The 21,237-nt window shown below is 31.1% G+C and overlaps 1 protein-coding gene across 1 annotated transcript; it reads right to left on the reverse strand.

Annotated features, from left to right (window-relative positions):
• Positions 1 to 4,782: 4,782 nt before the first annotated feature.
• Positions 4,783 to 20,328, reverse strand: LOC149194959 (oligopeptide transporter 7-like). Its single transcript, XM_089407853.1, has 5 exons — positions 20,324 to 20,328; positions 7,603 to 7,665; positions 7,262 to 7,517; positions 6,946 to 7,128; positions 4,783 to 5,730 (listed from the first exon to the last, which is right to left on the reverse strand). The coding sequence occupies exons 1-5, from the start codon at positions 20,326 to 20,328 to the stop codon at positions 5,113 to 5,115; spliced, it is 1,125 nt and encodes a 374-aa protein (XP_089263979.1). The 3' UTR covers positions 4,783 to 5,112.
• Positions 20,329 to 21,237: the final 909 nt, after the last annotated feature.

Raw genomic sequence — 21,237 nt, forward strand, 5'->3', positions numbered from 1 at the left:
TTATGACATCAAGCTATGTTTGTCACATTACAACATCAGGTTATATTCATCAGGTCATTAGGATGGGTTATGTTAGTGAAATTTCATATTGAGATATGTTTTTCACATTGAGATGTCATTTTATGTCAAATGTCATCACAATGTGATGTTACTAATGAAGGGTTATGTTCAATTACAATGTTGGGACATGTTTTTTATATTGGGGCATTGGATTATGGTTGAAAATGTTGACCCTATTGACCATGCAAATCATGTTGAGAATGGGTGAGCATTGTTATCTATGGTTGATCATGGTTAACTATTGTTAATCATGGTTTATTATTGTTAAACATGGTTAAATATATATAGCCAAATTTAAAAAATTGGCCATGGATGCATATGGTTAACCATAAATTCCTATAGGTGACCATGGTTGCCTAGTTTAATTTATATTATTATGTTATCCATGGTTGACTATTGTTAACTATGGTTAACGAAGATTTTATATAGGTAGAAATGGTTGACCTTAGTTAAATATGGTTGAATAGAGTAGACCATGCCCAACTATGGAAGACTGTGTTGACTATATGTGATTATGGTTAACCATAATTAATTATGTGTGACGATAACAAATTACAATTTAGTATAATTAGACTACATCACGATATGATATTGATAAAAAGTTATATTTATCACATTTTAATATCAAATAATAATTGTCACATTAATAATTTATTAAATTTTTTACATTATCTTAAAATCATATAATTTTTTAAATTTTAAAAAGCATTCAATTTAAATGACAAATAATTTTTATTTTAAAATTTAATTAATTTCTCATTCAATTTTAAATATATTTATTACAAAACCATTTATATATTTACTCAACTCCTAAAATACTATTTATTTATTCATTATAATATCAATTTTTTCATATTTAAAAATTCTCACATTCCAACATTATGTTTTTCAATTTTCTCACTACTCACAAACACTACTCATCATAATATAAAGAGCTCGGATAATAGCTTGTATTATACGAATTTTAATGTTAATAAGAACTTCACATATCATCTTGATGTAGATCATATGTGTCATTCTAGTGTTTAAATAAACCATAAATATGAATATTTTGTTTTTAAACAATTATTTTGGAATCTATATCGTTAAATTAAAGATATTCTGGTGATAATTTAAATAAAAATATCATCAAAACTCTTATCAATAAATTAAGATATAATGGTTAGAAGATCTATTTTAAAATAGACATTTACCATAATAATAATAAAAAATATTTATAATTGTTTTAGTTCTAAATTATTTTTTTTTGTTGTTGTTATAATATTTAATTGAAACTAAAAAACTATATCTAATTATTTTTTATGATATTATTCCTAATTTCAATAAAAAAAAATTCAATTTCAAAATTATTTATAATATTAAAAAGAAATAAGCAAGTAAAGCTATTAAAGTAAGTAATTTATTTTGAATATTGATTTTCTTTCAAAACATAAAAAAAACAAACAAACGAAAAGGAACATTAGATATCAAAAGCAATTGATATATTTAATATATATATATATCAACAAAAAATAAATGCAACATGGTATAAAAACCACATTTAAATGATTATATATTGTGTGTGTATCGTCATTAAGGTTAGCCCTAGCCAAAGAAATACCTATTGCTCTTAGAATTTGTAAATTGTTAAGGGTACATTATATATCAACCTAACTCTGTCATTAATATTAAGCTAACTTCGTTACATGAATTGAATTAGTATTAACTAATTGTTGGTATGGAGGTTGATATACCAAATTTTCAATATAAATGTGATTCAAAATAATTCCCATATAGGTAATATGATATATATTTCAAATGCAACAACAATGAAACCTTCTTCTAGCCTTTCTGTTGTACTTCACTTTCTGCAAGCTCATGTGAAGATCATCTTCATGTCAATTGCATATGATGTCACAATCAACTATTTGAATTTATTTATGTCTGATATATTTTGAAAATATTTCAGAACTTGCAATTGCTGAATAGTAACATAAACTTAAAGAGGCCTAAATTTATTAATGATCTATTTCCCTAATTTGAATTTATAAAATGTCTTGAATCAACCCCTTAACCCGATATGCATGAAATTGTTGGAATAAAATGATATGTCCAATAGAGTTGATGAGCTGTATTCTCGTAGTTAGTGTTTGAGTATGTCTATCATGACTTGTGTCTTCATAGTTTGTGTAACTGAGTTGTAGCTGAGTCATAGACTCTACTTTCCGAGTTGTTATGTTGATTGATTCTAGTGATCTCATCGTTATATAATGGAATATATTGTGATGTATTTGCAAGAAGTCAATGTGCAAGCTTAGGCTTGAATTAATAAAGTGTTCTATTGTGTTACTCTCTATTTTTCTAATTTGGTATCAAAGAAAAAAAGGGAGATTTAGTGAAGCTCTAGATCTAAGAGTAAGAGGCTCGGATTTGTGAGGGTTGTGAGATTGAGGGTGGTGAGATCGAGGTTGTTATGTTGTTGTTCTCCAACTTTTTTGGCTGGCCGAGATTGTGAGATCTCCGACTAGTGTTGTCCATTTCTCTTGTGCATAAATTTTATAAGATTAGAGTCATCGACTGTTAGTGATTGCATGTGTTTGTGTCGAATAATAGAGGAGCTTTTGCAGAAGGATGAATCCATAGATATCAGAAGGAGGTGGTTGATATAGTGGAGCACATTGTCACTTGTAGAATGCATTCGCATGACCCAGTAGGGTGAGAGGATTGAACCTGACGTTTGAAGGAACCAATCTGCTATGTGGGAATCAAGTGGCATGGGATGTGAGCGTTGAAGAAGCTCAAACTCACGACTTCAGCGAAAGCCTAACACGGTCTGTTTATTGAGGAACTAGATCTATGAGTTTTTTGAGCCTTGGCATTTAGAGGGTAAGCAACAAGCCATCATTCCTAGAGATATGACTGATAATGGAACCTCAAGTTTTCATAGAGGGTCAAATTGAATCAATCATCTCATTGGATCGAGTCTGCAACAATGTTGTTGGTTTATGTGGAGAGAGACCATGGAGCTTTGACCAGAAAAATTAGAAAGGGGTGAGATGAGTTGCTGGATGCGCTAACAAAGGTGTTGATCCTGATGCTGTTGGAACCTGTAGGAATACAAAGACATGGAGGACTCTATTGCAACTAATGTTAAAGAGGAATTTGCAAAATTTGATGATGGATGTTTGTTTTATGAAAATGAATTGCAGGTTATATTTGAAAATAATTTGATTGATAAACTATTGTTTGTTGTTGATAAAGTGGAAGAATATGAAGAGGAAATTGTAGCTGCAATTAAAGGGACAAGAAATTTTGAAGATGCCAAAATTGATTATGATGCCTAGATAAAACTTATTGAAGTATGGTTTGAGAAACCTGTTGAAAAAATTGATGCAGGTCTTAAAGCAATAGCAGGAATAGTGAAGGCTCTTGAAAATTAGCACAATGGTAAATCAATTAATGATTCATATGATATGGAACTCGAACTAGTGGAAGACGCATTTGAAGAAGTTCCTCATATTTTAATGTATTGGAGCCCAGAGGAAATAAAACATTATTATGGATTGATGAGGCAACAACCAAGTAAATAGGAAACTATTGACGATGAAAATGAACTTGTTGAGAAAGGAGTTGAGATGGATTGGTATCATCCTAGTTGGAATAAGAAGCAATATCCATACTTCATGATCTGTAGTAAGAATAAGACTAAACAGGATGACAGCGTCAAAGTTTTGAGTAGCAAGTCGAAGAAGAAATTTCATCAATATGTTGATGCAAAGAAAGTTAAAATGAATTCATATTTGTAAGCCTAGCTGAGAAAAAGACCAGTAGGCATTCTTATGCATTGTTGAAAATCCATTTCTCCATTAACGAGGGATGTTGGAATAATGTAGGAATGATATGCCCAATAGAGTTGATGAGTTGTATTCTTGTAGTTAGTGTTTGAGTCTATCTGTCGTGAGTTGTGTCTTCGCAGTCTGTGTAAGGGAGTTGTAGCTAAGTCATAGACTCTACTTTCCAAGTTGTTATATTGATTGAGTCTAGTGATCACATCGTTATATAATGGGACATATTGTGATGTATTTGCAAGAAGTCAATGTGCAAGCTTAGGCCTGAATTAATAGAGTGTTATGTTGTGTTAACTTTGTGTTTTCTAATAGAAATTAAACCATAAGTAAGTGAGCATGATAAAAGACACAAAAGGTTGCATTGTTGAAAGAGTAAAAGGAAGAAAATACTTCACGATTTGATCATCTAACTACATTAAAGAAACCGCGGCAATTCTCTACACACTACAATTAAAAAAACCATGATGCACTACTATATAATGGGAGGATATACAAAATAAAATAAAATAACTAAATAATAAATATTCAAAGCTAATTAAATCTCGCACTTTAAAATATTATTCATAATATACAAAAATAAAAAAAATAAAAAAATTAAAAAAAAAATAAAAAAATAAAAATAAAAATGATTTAATAAATCTAAATCTAAAAAATATTTATTCCTGGCATTTTTTAACAAATCTATAAAATCAATAATAATACTATTTATAAAACAATATAGTTTCTAAAATTTATATTATTTTTTAATAATTAAAATATTATTAATAAATAACTTTAATACTACAATTAAACAATTATCCATATAACTTTAAAATTACAATAAATTAAATTAAAATAAACCACGGTGTCTCATTCATAAAAATAATTAAATAGATAAATATTATATAATCAAATAAAAATTTATAAGCCATTAGTTTAAAAAAATATTTCGTAAGGTTCAATGACTTCCAATCATATCACAAACAATGAACTTAGAAATTTGAACAGACTATAGAATAATCTCTCACTTATAATTCTTAACGACTAAAGCTAATAACTTCTAATAACATTTGTTTCCCATCCCTTCAAAACAATTATAAACATTGTCTTTCGTACACATTATGAAATAAAGAATCGGCTGCGAGGCTGGTCCTGGTCCCTGCCGTGTGTGGCACCATTAAATGATAAACACCAAGAAAACCTTCAAGGAGAAAAGTGGAAGTCACGGTATTTTGCCTCAGCCTTGTCAGGAAAACACAGGGCACCCTTCCACAACAATGCCTTTAGCAGTGGGGCACGATGCCAAGGAACATCCGTCCAAGTTTTGTCCCCACCAATTCAATGAAATATTTTCATATCCCAAGCACAAATAGAGGAGAACTCCCATGAATGCCAATCCTGCGTCCAAACCTCCGGAGAGTACATAGTTGTGACGCCGCCACCAGTCTTTCTTGTATCTGTAGAGCACGAAGTTGAAAATGAATCCCATGAGTATCCAGCTTGTATAGTTCACTGCTGAGGCAGGCGGCATCGTCCCTGTGGCTCCAATGAGAATAGGCATATTTATCAACCTGATCCATTCTTTCTCAGGGTGTGCCTTGTGAAACAGCCATACTATAACTGGAGCTATTGCACCCACTAAGAAAAACCAGTTGATTGCTGCATATTCACCAAGATTTCCAAAAATCCTTCTGGGTCCAACTAATCCCCATATTACAGAAGCGTCGAAGAAGACGGCATCCATTGGACAAGTCCAAGGGCTGTTAGGGGGCAATAGAGCAGTGTCGCAAATATGGGGAATGGAATGCATGAGCCACCATGCTGTGCCTAAGTACACAATCCCTGAAATCACTGTGCCAACAATCTGCAACAAAAAAGATTGTATGGATGAATAACTAGTAGAATGTAAAAGGAACTCTCAATTTACAGTCGAAGAAAGCCATGGTTATAGAGTATTTGTCATGTTCAGGAGGATTAAGTTCAATAGTGTACTTGAGGAGTTCACTAGTGTGGACCTCATGAGGATAATCACATTCAATCTGAAGTCAAATTCATCAGATTTCCCAATAACAATTCAGTTAAAATAACCCTAATTTTATAGAATTTTGATTATCTTTTTGTCACAAATTACAAGAAAAAATCAATCTTACAAAAAATTCATTACGAGCAGGATATTCTGGATGAACCCAGATCCTAAAAAATCTACTGGATTTTCCAATAGTTGAAAACACTGACTTCTTGTATCACAATATTCTGGCAAATCAGGGAATCTAATATTTTTTCCTTTTACTACTTTTTGGTTCACCATCAATTTTTCCTGGGTTCACTTTACAATCTGGTACTATTGGTGCTAGTAACTATTCCAAGGAATCCAAGTAGATAATAGCTTTACATAATAGATAATGGTTTTACATAGTCAAAAAATCTAAGTAGATAATAGCAGTACATGATAGATAATGATTATCGTATTTTTCTGGTTCACTCTATCAATTTTTCCTTGGTTCACTTTATCAATTTGGTATTATTGGTGCTACCTACTATTCCAATGAATCCAAATAGATAATAGCTTTACCTAATAAATAATGGCTTTACATAATCAAAGAATCTAAATGGATAATAGCCGTACATGATAGATAATGATTTTAGTATTTTTGGTTTATTGTATTAATATTTCTTTGATTTAATTTATCAATTTGGAATTATTGGTGCTATTTCAAGGAATCTAAATAGATGGTGGCCTTACATAATAGATAGTAGCTTTATATGGTAAAAAAATCTAAGTAGATAATAGTTGTACATGATAGATAATGATTTTAGGTAATAAAACATGTCATAATATAAGAAGAAAGGAAAACAACAAAACATTCCAGCTATAAGATTTACAACCAACTCTCCTGCCACTAGAACTACACATATTTCCAAGTCTATTGACCCTTGAATAAAAAAACAATATATGAACAAAGAAACAATATATGCCCACCTTAAAATTGAAACAGATACATTATCCAGCTATAAACATATACTAAATAAACCTCACTCGCAATACTTATAACAGATTAGATTGTTCCGTATTTGATACCTGTGCATGGAACATTGCTCGAGGAGGGATTTTCATATAATGCCCTAGCTTCAAATCTGCCAAGAATGACAGGGCTTGGACCATGCTTATATATCCATACACCTTGAAGCAAATGTTTGCAACTGGTCTGCCTGGATATATATAACCCATCATGTACTCCGTGATGATATTCAGACCCGGCGCCTACCATACCCAGATCAAACCAATTCAAGATTTAGTTTCATGTAAGATTCATGATATATTATATATAAGTACCGGTGATATTATTTTATAGCGAAACAGAAGGCCAATTTGCATGAATGACGCATAGATTTACCTGATTGGTAGTTGCAGCAATAACACCAACGGGTAATGTGAAGAAGAAGGCAATGCCACATGCGAGTATTACTCCCCACCATGGCAATTGAAGCTGTTCACTGTAATATTCGCATGAAAAAATCGCTAAAGCTACAGTGCCGACGAGAATTCCAGTGAACCATAATTCTGGCACTTGCTTGTACTTTCTCATTAGTCTAGTATGCACATCCACTTTCTGATCTCTGAAATCAGACAGGCTAAGATGCCAAATATCCCTGCAACAAATTATAACCCATTATTGTCATTCAGACTGATTTTGCATCAATGGAATTCTGATGAATTCACGGACTGATAACATACTTTCCATTAAACAGGAGGACGTGAACCACTGCGGCAGTTAATGCAGCGAACCCAACCCTGCTCCTGCATTCAGATTCTTCATGGCTAAAGTTGTTGCAGATTGAGCATTATATTTCATTTTCAAGAAGAGAAAAGTTATTATAGGAACTTTCCTTGATCCTTGTCACATTCCTTTGATTTTGTGCTTCTCTAGTCATGATGGTTTTGTAAGCAACACATTGAGCAACTTTATGTCCAAAATTATGACATGAGAAACATTGATCATTAAAGAAGTTCCTACGATTATCAAATCTATTGACTTGGTGATTGTAGTTTCTATTGATATTCATCTTTGGAGCAAATTGAGTATGATTTACAAGAGGTTGGTTGTGGATTATGTTCATCCTTGAAGAAAATTGAGTCTGATTTACCTGGTGATCTGCTTTATGCCTTTGCTGACAATTGTCATACTACTCACTGTTCTTTGCTGCATCAAGATAGCTTTTAATGGAGGTTGACGACTTCTGTGATTGAGATGCTTCTTCAATATACACAAGACCTGTATTTATCAAAGAAGAACACTGCACTTTGATAATTTCATTTAAGGTTTATGTTCCTTTATCAAATCTAAGATTGAGAGATTTTGTTTTCTCAAGATCCTTTCTTAGACCCACAATTTCACATTCTAGTTTTTCAGTGTGTTTTTCTTTTTCAACACGTTGGTATGTCAAGGTATCTATAATCATATTCTTTTCTTCTAAATAGATTTTGAGTTTATAGATTTCTTCATGAAGGTCATCTTCTTCTAAATCATCCCAAAAATTATCATCGTCATAAGCCATTAGAAGTCTATAGTCATTACTATTTTCATATTCATCGCTATTTGATAAACCATCATTATCTTCATGAGTATAGTGACTACTTTTATTTACAACTTGTTTTCTATTTGCATTTTGATTCCTTTTTTCATATTTATCTTTATGAGGACATTTGGCAGCATAATGACCGACTCTACCACAGGCAAATAATTTGAAGGGTAGTTTACCTCTAAATCTTCCGAAACCCCGTTGAAGCTTCTTGACAAAGTTTACTTCATCTTCTTCTTCTGAAATATGTCCTAATTCATTGAGTTCTTCCTTTCCTTTTATTGAAGCTTTAAATTCGGCTTCTCTCATATTTGATGGACCTCCTTTTCTCATCTCAAAGGCAGTTAGATTCTGTGAAGCTGTGTCATAGTGATATTCTTCAAATCCTATTTTTCTTCTATGTCAGACACTTTTCATTCAAATTTAGCAGACAAGGATCTTAAAACTTTCTCAACTAAGGTAACTTCCTTTATATCTTCACCAAGATTCTTCATACAATTAACAACCTCATCTATACGTAAGAAGTAACTAGCTATACATTCATCACTGTACATCTTAAGAGTTTCATACTGAATTCTGAGAGTTTAAAGTTTAGCACGTTTTACCTGAGAGTCTCCTTCGTAGCTCAGAATGATTTTGTCCCATATTGCTTTGGCTGTTTTGAGCTGCATGACTTTGAAAAACTCTAATTGTGATAGACTTCCCAATAAAGTATTGACAACCCTGGCATTGGTTTCATATTGATTTTTACCTGCCATATCTATAGGAATTACTGTTGGAAATATATATCCTCCTTCCGCAATTTCCTAAAAATCCATTCCAAGAGTTTGTATATAGGTTGTGGTTCTTATTTTCCAATAAACAAAGTTGCTCCCATCAAATATTGGTGGTCTTATGGATCCCATGTTTTCTTGATTACTCATGATGATGGATCTCCCTTCAAGCGATCAAGCTTCCTCTAAAGGACCTGCTCTGATACCAATTGTTGGAAATAATACTGAGAGGGGGGGTGAATCAATATTGTTAGATCAATAATTTTATTTCCCAAACAGATTTGTATATGCTACTTCAGCTAGGTGAGCTAGTGTGTACATGGGACTGTACTTAAAGAAACCAGCGTATATGTAGAGAATTTTTTATTTAGCCAATTTATCATGCATTGAACTTTAACTAGTATATCAAAGATTTATTAAATAGTGCAGTAAAATAAAAATAAAGCATCACACATAAGCAATGTACATGAACACCAAGATATAAGGTGGAAACCCAATGTGGGTAAAAATCACCTACTGCTGTCATCTTTGTCTTCTTTTAATAATAAGAAAATCTGTTTACAATCTTGTACTAGTGCAGACTCATACCAGTATGTAGGCTTCTACCTGCAAAAGGTTACAACCTTCTCTTGTTCTCTAACTACTACTGGAAGGGAGCTACAACCCGCTAACTCTTGTACTAGATGATATGTTTACTAGTATGTAGGCAGCGACCTACAGAAGGCTACGACCTTCTTTCTTCCTCCAATGACCATGTTTCATAAATTTTCAGACTGGATCCATCAACAACATCATAACTGCAATTCAATCATTAAATACATCTGCATCAACCAATCATTGAAACTCAATCATCACTTTCTGAATCAACCACAATTGAATCAATCAATTACTTTGACAACCCATCATCAAATCACAATCAATCTGGTCATTCAAAATACTGTCACCAGAATACAGTCACCAGAACCCAAACCAGAATGCAGAACTCTGTAACAGCAAACAAAAACAACTAAAACATACTTTACAAGCTATACGCTACTTCCATGTGTCGAACTAGCATGTATACACAATTTTATAAGAGCCAACCAACGTACACATCTACAAATATTAATTCATAATTTTGCAGCTCTTCTGGACTTCAGTTATACCCAAATCATAATATTTACAGAATAACACATGAGTCAATATTCAGATCTAGACTATACATGATCAAACCACATAATGATAATTCATTTGAAGACTTACGATCCCGATCCATCATTATATCTTATCCCTCATCAACCACTAAGGTTCATCCTTGGTTTAGATCAAGCATAGCACCATAAGCCAATAACTTGCATACTAGATCTCAAAATTGATAATATATTCGATACTTACACACCTAGCCTAATGATCTTCTCCTCCTTCTATAGTTTTAGGCCATTCTCAATACCATGGACCAAAACCACTTAGGGTTAATACCTTAGACCAAATAACTTGGATCAAAATACCTTGGACCAAATACCTGAGACCAGAAACTTAGTTTTCCAAGATATATGCACTTTTCTTTCTATGAAAGTGTGTGTGTACGTATACGCTGCTTGTGTTCAATGAACCTACATGTATACGCAACTTGGTCAAGGTGGACCTGTGTATACCTCTCTTTCTTCATTCTTTTGTAGTCTGATCTGTAATTCTTTCTTGTTGACATGATGTACTTTAATCTTTCATCTGATTGAGTTGCCATCAAGGACAACAGTTGTATCATAATGCCAACACATAAGTCTTATAATAAGGATTGGTTTGATGAATATCATGAGAACATTGATGGAACATGTGTTTATCTAGGAGATAATAGATCACTTCAAGTTCAAGGATATGGAGTAATAGGTGTGATGTTACCTAATGGAAAAGAGAGACAGATCCATGATGTGATGTATGTTCCTAGTATAAAAAAGAATTTATTTTTTGTTTCTACTATTGTTGATCAATATCTAAAGGTGGAATTTGTCAAATCACAGTGTGTTGTTAAAGATATCCACGATCACTACAAGGTTATTTCCCCAGGTACCAGAGTTGGAGGCTTGTATAAGTTGAATGTTACCAAGACGGGGCATAAAGCATTGACATCTACAACAATGTCAACAGAAAAGTTATGGCATCAAAGGTATGGGCATTTAAATCACAATTATTTAATGTTACTTCAAAGAAAAACAATGGTTGAAGGTCTTCCTGTTATGAAGAATAATCATGTTGAATGTCAACCATGTGCACTTGGCAAGCAACATAGAGAGGAATTTGCTGCCCATGAAGAAAAAAAGGCAAGGATAAATACTTGAATTAGTTCATACTGATGTATGTGGACCTATACAAACTAGATCTCTTGGAGGAGCATTTTACTTTCTTGTTTTTGTTGATGATCAATCTAGATACACTTGGGTCTATTCCATAAGAAAGAAAAGAGATGATTTTGAATATTTTAAGGAATTCAAAAACATGGTGGAAAAACAAGCTAAGAAATACATCAAAATTCTCATATCTGGTCAGGGGGGAGAAAACAAATCAAGTGCTTTTAATAAATATTGAAAAAGTCATGGGATTCTACAATAATTTGCAGTGCCTCATACACCTCAGAGAAATGGAGTTGCTGAGAGGAAAGATAGAACATTAGTGGAATGTGCACGAAGCATGCTTCAAGGTAAAAATATCTCTAATGTTTTTTGGGCTAAAGCGATTAATACTTTTGTTTATTTGAAAAATAAGAATCCAAACAAAATTTTAGACCTAAAAACACCTTTTGAATAATTTTATGGATATAAACCAAAAGTCAATCATTTAAGAGTTTTTGGATGCAAGGCATTTGTACATATTCCAAAAGATGAAAGAAGAAAACTTGATGCAAAATTAATTAAGTGCACATTCATTGGTTATTGTGATGATCAAAAGGCATACAAGTTGTTTGATCCTAATTCACATACATTTCTTGCAAGTAGGGATGTGGTGTTTCATGAAAATGTAGATGGAGGTGATAAAATGAATAACACAAGTGTATGGCATGATATTGATGATTATGTCAAAATTGAAGCAATTTTTGAATAGGAACAAGAACAGATACAACAATGGGTACAAGAACAGGTACAGGTTCAAGGCCAGGAAGCATCTAGCAGCCATGACACTCCAAGAAGAGTACAAGAGACTCCACAAAGTAGAAAGAAGGATGAAACAAGTAAAAATCTAAGTAGGTCATCAATTCAAATTCAACCACCTATAAGGTATAAAGATTATGCATTGTTGTCTCATGTAATGAATGTTGCATAACCTTCAAGTTATGAAGCAGCTAAAGAATTTAAGTAATGGAGAGATGAAATGAATGAGGAATACAACTCTATAATGAAGAATGATACATGGGAATTAACAAAATTTCCTAAAGATAAAGTTTCCATAGGATGAAAATGGTTGTTCAAACCAAAGTTTAATTCTAATGGTAGTATTGATAAGTATAAAGCTATATTGGTTGCAAAAGGCTTCTCACAAAAAGAAGGCATTGATTATGAAGATAATTTTTCACTTGTAGCTAAACTGAATACAATTTTAATCATGATTTCATTAGCTACAAAACAAAATTGGAAAATTCATCAGTTAGATGTCAAATATTATTTCTTGAATGGTGAATTAAAAGAAGATGTTTATTTGGTTTAGCCTGAAGGGTTTGTAAAGCAAGGACAGGAGCATCTTGTCTCTAGGTTAAAGAAAGCTTTGTATGTTTTGAAACAACCATCAAGATCTTGGTATGTGAAAATTGATTCATTCTTTTATGAAAAAGGTTTTGTGAGAAGAAAAAGTGATCCTAACTTGTACATCAAGAGAGATGAAGATGGGAATATTGCCTTGATATCTTTGTATGTTGATGATCTTATCATAACAGGAAACACACTCAAGTTGATTGAAGAAATTAAAATTCAGTTGTCACAGTTATTTGAAATGAAGGATCTTGGTGAATTGCATTATTTTTTGGGTCTTGAAATTTGGAGGGAATATTGTAAGACAATCATCACACAAAGAAAATATGCAAAGACAATCCTTGAAAGATTTCATATGTTTGAATGCAAACCTGCATCTACTCCTTTGGAACAGAATCCCAAGTTGTATAATGATTATGGATCTAAAGAAGTGAATGGAACTTTGTATCATCATTTGGTTGGATGTTTGAAGTACCTCGCCGCTACCAAGCTAGATATAGGGAATTATGTCAGCATCCTTAGTCAATTTATGGCTAAGCCTTGTGAAAGCAATTAGAAAGAAGCAAAGAAATTCCTTCAATATTTGAAGGGAACACTTTATTTTGGTATTTTGTATACTGATGAATCTGATGTTGAGTTGGCAGGTTTTTCTTATTCAGATTGGGCTAGAAATCCTGATGATAGAAGATCAACCTCTAGATATGCATTCAATTTAGGATCAGGGATCGTATCATGAAGCAGAAAGAAACATCTAGTCGTTTCTTTGTCATCCACAGAACTTGAATACAAAGCCTTGACCAATGCAACTTTTGAAGCTATTTGGTTAAGGAGGATTCTCGAAGATGTTGGAGAAAAACAGAGAGAACCAACAAACATCAATTGTGACAACTAGAGCTCCATGAATCTTGAAAATAATCCAATTTATCATGCTAGAACTAAACATATTGGAGTCCATCATCATTTTGTAAGAGAAAATATACAATCAAATGAGATTCATTTAGTCTATTGTAATACAAGTGATAATGTAGTTGACATCTTTACTGAGCCTCTTGGAAAGATGAACTTTGAAATATATAGACAACAACTAGGCCTTGCTGTAAATCCATTTCTCCATTAAGGGGGGATATTGGAATAATGTAGAAATGATATGTCTAGATAGAATTGATGAGTTGTCTTCTCATAGTTAGTGTTTGAGTCTATCTATCATGATTTCTCTCTTCGTAGTTTGTGTTGTGAGTTGGTGATCTGAATTATTTGGATCTAGATTGTCTTAGAAGTTGTCTATGTGTGCCTATATAATCTACTGGTTGTCCAAGCATTTTGATAAATGAGATTTGATTTCATTCTTGTGCATCTCTCTATTTTTCTCAAAATTTAACCAATTTATAGCTACAAAATGGTTAAGACTTATCATTTTATTCATTTTTAAATTATATTTAAAATATTTGATTGTATTTTTGTAATTGCACTTAGAGGTGCTCTACAACTCACTATAGGTAGATATAGAGACGCTAGATGTTAGATGCGAATAATTTTTAAATTCGTTTTATTTTATATTGTAATTTTATTTTATTAATAAAATTAGGAACATTTTTTTCGATAAAATAAAATCATAATATACATGTCACATTAAAATATATAACATATAAATATTAGTTATAAATTAACATCCATTTTACCATATAAATTAAAATACTGATTCCATAATTATTACATGAATTGAGTAATTATTTAACATATGTGTATATATATAATTTTAATATAATTTCATAATAAACATACAATATAACAAGATTCATAACCATGGATATTCACCCCTATTTTACCATGTGTATTATTGACTTGTAAATAGGATTTCTTACAATATCATGGCTTATCACTACCACTAACTCATTTCAAAATCAAAATATTTTATAAATATTTTTATTTTATTTTAATTTATAACGTATTTAAAAATAAATCTATAGGGAAATGTTATAGTGATGTAACTGTTTGTACACATTTACATGTGGGCTTAATTAAAAATAGTAAAAGGTTAAAAAGATTAGAGATGTCATAATGTCTTGTAAACCTTTTGACTTGGTCAAAATAAAGTAAAAATAAATATAAATATAAAATTAATAATTATAATTATAATTAATAATAAAACCAGCATAGATCCATATTAAATTTGGATCTTCCAAGATTGATAGGGATCAAATCTCTTGATATGCAAACATATTTTGGAGTCAAAGGAGATTTGGTCCCTTTCAACACTTGGTAGATCCATAGTTAAGATGAATCCACCGTGGTATATAATAAAATGATCATTTCAATGTACTAAAGACTTTTCCTTTTTTTTTACACAATTATTTTCTAAATTCATCACATAAATAAGTTGATTTCCAATGTGTTCCAAACCATCTAACCTAATCCTTAAGAAAATAACAAATTAATAAGAACTCTTAAATTGGGTATTAATATAACAATATGTTATTACAAATATACAAATAAATATTTATATAACCATAAAATAAAAGATGATAAGGGTAATAGAACTGGGAGTAAATATATAATTATAATAAATGATAAAAGAAAAGGAAAAATCAAAAAATATATAATACAATAAGGAATATAAATATAAATAATTTTAATATAATTAAATATTAATAATTATATAGTAGCCATAATAGATTATATGTAAATGTACATAGTTTTAATAAAATTAAATAATAATATAATATTAATATTCTAACAATATAAAAAATAGATTATATAAAAGTAATAAAGGTAATAGAATTAGGATTAAAAATATATTTTAAAATCATTAAATAAAATTAAGTAATTGCTTAAATATTATTGTAAATAAATAAAGTCATATGAGAGATAGATATGAGAGATAGATATTAATAATAATATTGTTATAAATAAATTATTATTGTTAATATAAAATAAATTAATAGTTATGTTAGTAAACAATAAAATAAATTAATCAAAGGTAAAAACAAAAGATAGGAATAAAAAATAAAGGTAAAAACAAAAGATAGGAATAAAAAATAAAGAATAGTAATAAAATTAGAAAAAATAAAATATAGATTACAATAAAGAATAATGACTTGAAGAGAGCGTGGGGATTTAATTTCTAATATTTTTCCAATCATTATATCTATTATGATTGTTGATGGATCGCTTTTCTATCTTAATGACCTATTAGAACTTCTTGTAATGATAATGAGAGATCTTAACAAGGATATGAGCTTCTTGAATACAAATGTGATGCTTAGTCGTTGCAAAATGTTGAATAAGAGAAGAAGAGTTTCATCAATTATGCTTAATGTTTGCAACGTGTTCCTGAGTTCTACACTTGGTATAACAACTCATCTCATCTATATAAGGCTTTCCTTGGGAACATGGGAGCATGTAAAAACCCTTAGAATTATAGGGGTCAATCCAATCTTTCATAGACCTAAGGGAAGACTAAATAGATATTTGGATGAGAATGAAAAAAAAAGATATTCGGATGAGAATGAAATAACTTGCAAGCATATTTTTCCATAAGAATTACAAACCGAATGATTCGTGCACATGTGAATCTTGATGCAAGATACCATTTGCAAAAGAATACATAAATAACATTTTTTTCCAACAAAAGTGAATGAATACTTATTTAAAGTTGTATTTTTTATAATAAAGAATCATACCTACATTGGTTCTCCTTTGAATAAATTTTGATCCCTCGTTCTTATTTTTTTGTTCCATATAAAGTAGGAATTGATAATAGTAAACCATACCTACATTAAATCATTTTTTTAACTAGTGCATATTGATACAAGTATACATAAAGAATTCATGCAAGTAATATTCATAAATGAAAGCAAACATAGCAAGTAGTAAATGAAAGCTAAGTAGGAAATAAATACAAGCAAGTTGAGTAGCATGTAAGAAGATCTATATGTGGAGTCATAGAGGATTGGTAGGTACCAATTGTAAATATGAAAAACAATAGGATGGGGAGTTGATTCAAATTGGAATTGTTCATCCTCCTTAAACTACAAAAGGATTTATCAAAAACAAAGGTTTTTATAATCAATGCTCACAATTACGATGTAATTTCAACAAATGGGTGATATATAGATGCACGAACTCATAAAAATAGGGTTCTATTGTATAATAATGAAAAAAAAAAAATTGAACTATCATGCTATGGAAATTTTGTTGGTATATTGTTTTCAAAATAATGGAATATAGAAAATTAATAATTAAAGAAAAAACATGAATATAACGACGAGTAGAATATATTATGGGAAGTCCTCAAAAATAAATTCATTTCAAATTTGATAAGTAATTTTTTATTTTTATTTTCATTTGAATGCGAAATAATTTTATGCCTTTTTATGACAAGCCTGAAATCTCTTGAAAAGCAATTGCAACTTCAAATTTGAACCATATTTCCATTTCTTAAAAAATAAAATTAAAAGTAGTTTTTTAAAAGATCCAAATACCTTTATTTGAAGATACATTAATCCATTTTTCTTCCATATTTAATAATCCATTCATATTGAAGAATATATCTATATGTAGCCATAGAATATTTGTAGGTACCAATTGTAAATCCAAAAAATAATAGGATGGGGAGTTGATTCGAAATGGAATTGTTTCTCCTCAATGAACAACAAAAGGATTTATCATAGCCAAAACTTTTTATCTTCAATGCCAACTACTACAACAAATTTCAATAAATAGGTGATACATAGATGCATGAACTTAGTAACAATAGGATTTTATTGTATAAAAAATGATAACAATCATTTTTTTGAACTATCATGATATGGAAAAATTGTTCACGTCTTTTTTTTTTTTTAATTATGGAATATAGAAAATTAGTTATTAAAGAAAATAATATATATAAAAAGTAGAACATATTATGGAAAGTCGGGTAACCCTTCACTTTGAAAAAATTAAAAACATTTTTCATTTCACATTTGATAAGTGAATTTTTACTTTAATTTTTATTTAAATAGGAAATAATTTTATGCCCTTATATGATGAATTAGAAAGCTCTTGAAAAAAATGACAACTTCAAATTTGAACCCTACTTACTTTTCTCCAAAAAAAAATATCAAAACTAATTTTTTAAAACATCCCAATATCGTTATGTAAAGGGAGAGTAATCCATTTCTCTTCCAAATCAAATAATCCATTGATATTGAAGTTTGTATGGTTTTGCTCATCCATTTAAAAGTTCATGCTGATTGTTCAAAAGTTAAAATGAATTAACAAATTATATTTAATTATTTAAAAGTTGGGAGATTACCAATATTTAATGTTTCTTTATTGAAAAGTAGTATATTCCAGTTTTTATCATGATCAACGTTCCCAACCCTAGTTCTAGGTGATAAAGAAAGAGAGGGAAGGGGTTGGGTTGCCACTAGCCCACCTAGCCAACAGGTAGGAATATGTGGAAAGCCGCCCCCTGTAGATGTTAAAGATTTTAACTTGGTACTATGCCTAGCATTAAAAATTATGACAACAAGGGGAATGTTAAAATAGTGATTCCAATACGGCATCATCTAGGAGGCTCATGCTTGGCTTAGGCCTATAAGACAATGTAGGAGAGATAGGAGAGCCAATAGTTTTGTCCTTGGAATTGATATCCAGCAGACTAACAGTTTAATATTGACATAAATTCTTCCTTTGAAGTGATTTTTGTGATACGCTTCGAATCGTTGGGATAGTGGGAAAGATTGGGAATTCAATGGCATAATGATGGCAATCTAGTTGGAATTATATGCACCAAATTGTAGCAAAAAATTTAAAGGGATTGAGCCAGGTAAGGAGAAGCTTCAATGGTTCAATTTTTTGGTAGTAGGGAATGAAGGTTTATAATTTGGATGCTCATATCAATGTGAGATGAAAAATTATCAAGGAGTGTTACCAATATATTAAAGAAGGAGGGACACTTGTGGGTCTTGTGATGAAATTAGGGAAATTCCCTAGCTGTAGTGCCTTGAGAAAGTTACTGGTGATTTCTAAATCATGGAGGGGAGAACTTGGCATCTTATCTAGCTCCACTTTAGCACTCTTCCCATGTATTTCTCTCTTATTATGTGGGCTTAGTATTCTTGTCATTGTAATTGGACTCTTGAGAAGAGTCTGGTATATTATAGTACCTCTTGTTATTTGGTCTTTAGAATATGGAACTTCATGTTTGGAGAATACACTTTTGTATTCTCTACTAACACCCTAGAATTGGTTTTGGTTGTGTTTTAATTTTTGGAGAAATTAAAAAGTTATTTTCAGAAAGGAAAAGGTTGGCATTGTGGCAGAGCTTCTATGGTTTAAATATAAGTTTGAGAGAGTTAAATCAATGGTTATCATATTTTCTATGGAGGGGAGAAAGAGTTTCAAGGAGAAGAGACTCATGGGTGCTAGGAGCAATGGTCTAGTGCAAATACTCTCTAGGTAGATTTCTAAACCAATTATACCTATGTGTATTTGGAATTGAAGAAATCTAGTCTCCTAGTGGTTGTTTATAGTGGGGATGGGATAACAATTATTACATAGGAAGTGGGAATTTATTTTGAGGATAGTGTTTGTTTCTCTGCATTGAGTGCTAAAGGATTCCTTACCATGCTTTGAGAAAAATGAAGACAAAAGAGAGATTCCACCTACTATGAAGTAAAATCCACATGGGGAAATTTTCGATTTCAAAATGGAGTTGTTGGATTTGTAGCTAGATATCAAGAAAAAATGTCAGTATAGATGTAGAGGAGCTATTAAGGACTAAAATGGAGGCATCTTCTCAAAGAACTGTTCTCTCTGATGTTGAAATAAGAGCATAATGGGAAAGTTGGATACTAGATACAAGGTACATTAGGAGTAGAGGTAATGGGTATATGCATGCACTAAACCTCTTCTAGAAAATGAAGTATCTTTTAGGAAGGGCACTCCCCAATAATCAAGTGGCATGTTGGGGCAATACATACCCTGGATTGCATTCATGGCCACCTTTGTCAATATTATTGCACAATCGATACTATGGACCAAAGGCTAGCATGAATTGAAAAGCATAATGGGATACCATGAGTGACTATCGATCCCTCGGTACCTTAGCGGAGCCTATCCATGTTGATGGTTCGGACTCTAATCGAACTCCTTGATATTATGATGTCTTTATATGTTGACTATAATATTCCTATTGTCTATGTCTAGGTGGATGATAAGTCAACTCGATGTCTAGATGTTTTCATGTTTAAGTTACAATATGTTAGATATTATCAATCACTTATTGCCCTTCAAAGGGCCCAATTTTCATTATTATATGGTCTTCCTATTGAGAGACTGGAAATACATATGGATTTTTTGATGTAATTTCCTAATTTTGAAGTAATATAAATTCACCAAAAACGCCATCTTTCCCAAATTTACAAGCTTATTAATGTTCTCCATTAAAATGTATTAATCCATTTTCCTTTAATACTTATATTCGATTAAATAATTTTGTTTATCACTCAAATTTCGGAATTATTCATCCATTTTTAATTAGATATATATCTATGCAGGTTATAATCAATAAATCAAAAATAACTATTCATAACATTAGAACTTATTAATACATTTTTAATTAAAAATATTTGAAATATTATTCTTAAATATATATTTATTAACAAGTTAAAATTAATTATCTTAAAAATTTGAAAATTTAATATCATCACTTTTATAGGATTTATCCTCTCTCCTTTTCTTGAATATATTAAAGTTTAACTATTCAATTAAAAATTTAAAATTGACTTGCAAAATGTATCTCTATTCATATACACTAATTTGTTTTTCTTTAACAAATATAGGATTAGAGTCTATAGGGATTAAATCTATTTTCACTTTAAAATAGGTTGCTTCAGAGAACCAAGTTAAAATGGATCTAAGTTGGTTTAATTTATCATTTTAAATAGACTACATTCCATATGAATACCATGAGTCAATAACAATGACGATTTTTTATTTTTTTTGAGCATCGATCATTCGTACGGATCTCGAGAGCTCTGAAGCAAGGATGGCTAGGGTTTTCTTGGGTGCTGCCATCACATTGCGCTGCGAAGAGGCACAGACAACAAAGAATCCCTGGAGGTTGAACGCCGGACCAATCGAACTGTATGCGCCGCTATGGATCTGGTATTGCAGAGGACGAGACCACAATCCCCCTGCAACAAATCGAGCCTCGGATGATGAATGGTCTGCTCACAGGTCATGGACGTTTTCTCACTATCTGATTAAGGGTTATTTTCACGGTAAAACTCTTGCCCTTATTGTAACAGGTTACGG

The sequence above is a fragment of the Pinus tabuliformis genome, chromosome 2_2, assembly GCF_031772625.1.
Source record: "Pinus tabuliformis cultivar Carrire ecotype Pingquan chromosome 2_2, CPIR1, whole genome shotgun sequence".
Lineage (NCBI taxonomy): Eukaryota > Viridiplantae > Streptophyta > Pinopsida > Pinales > Pinaceae > Pinus > Pinus tabuliformis.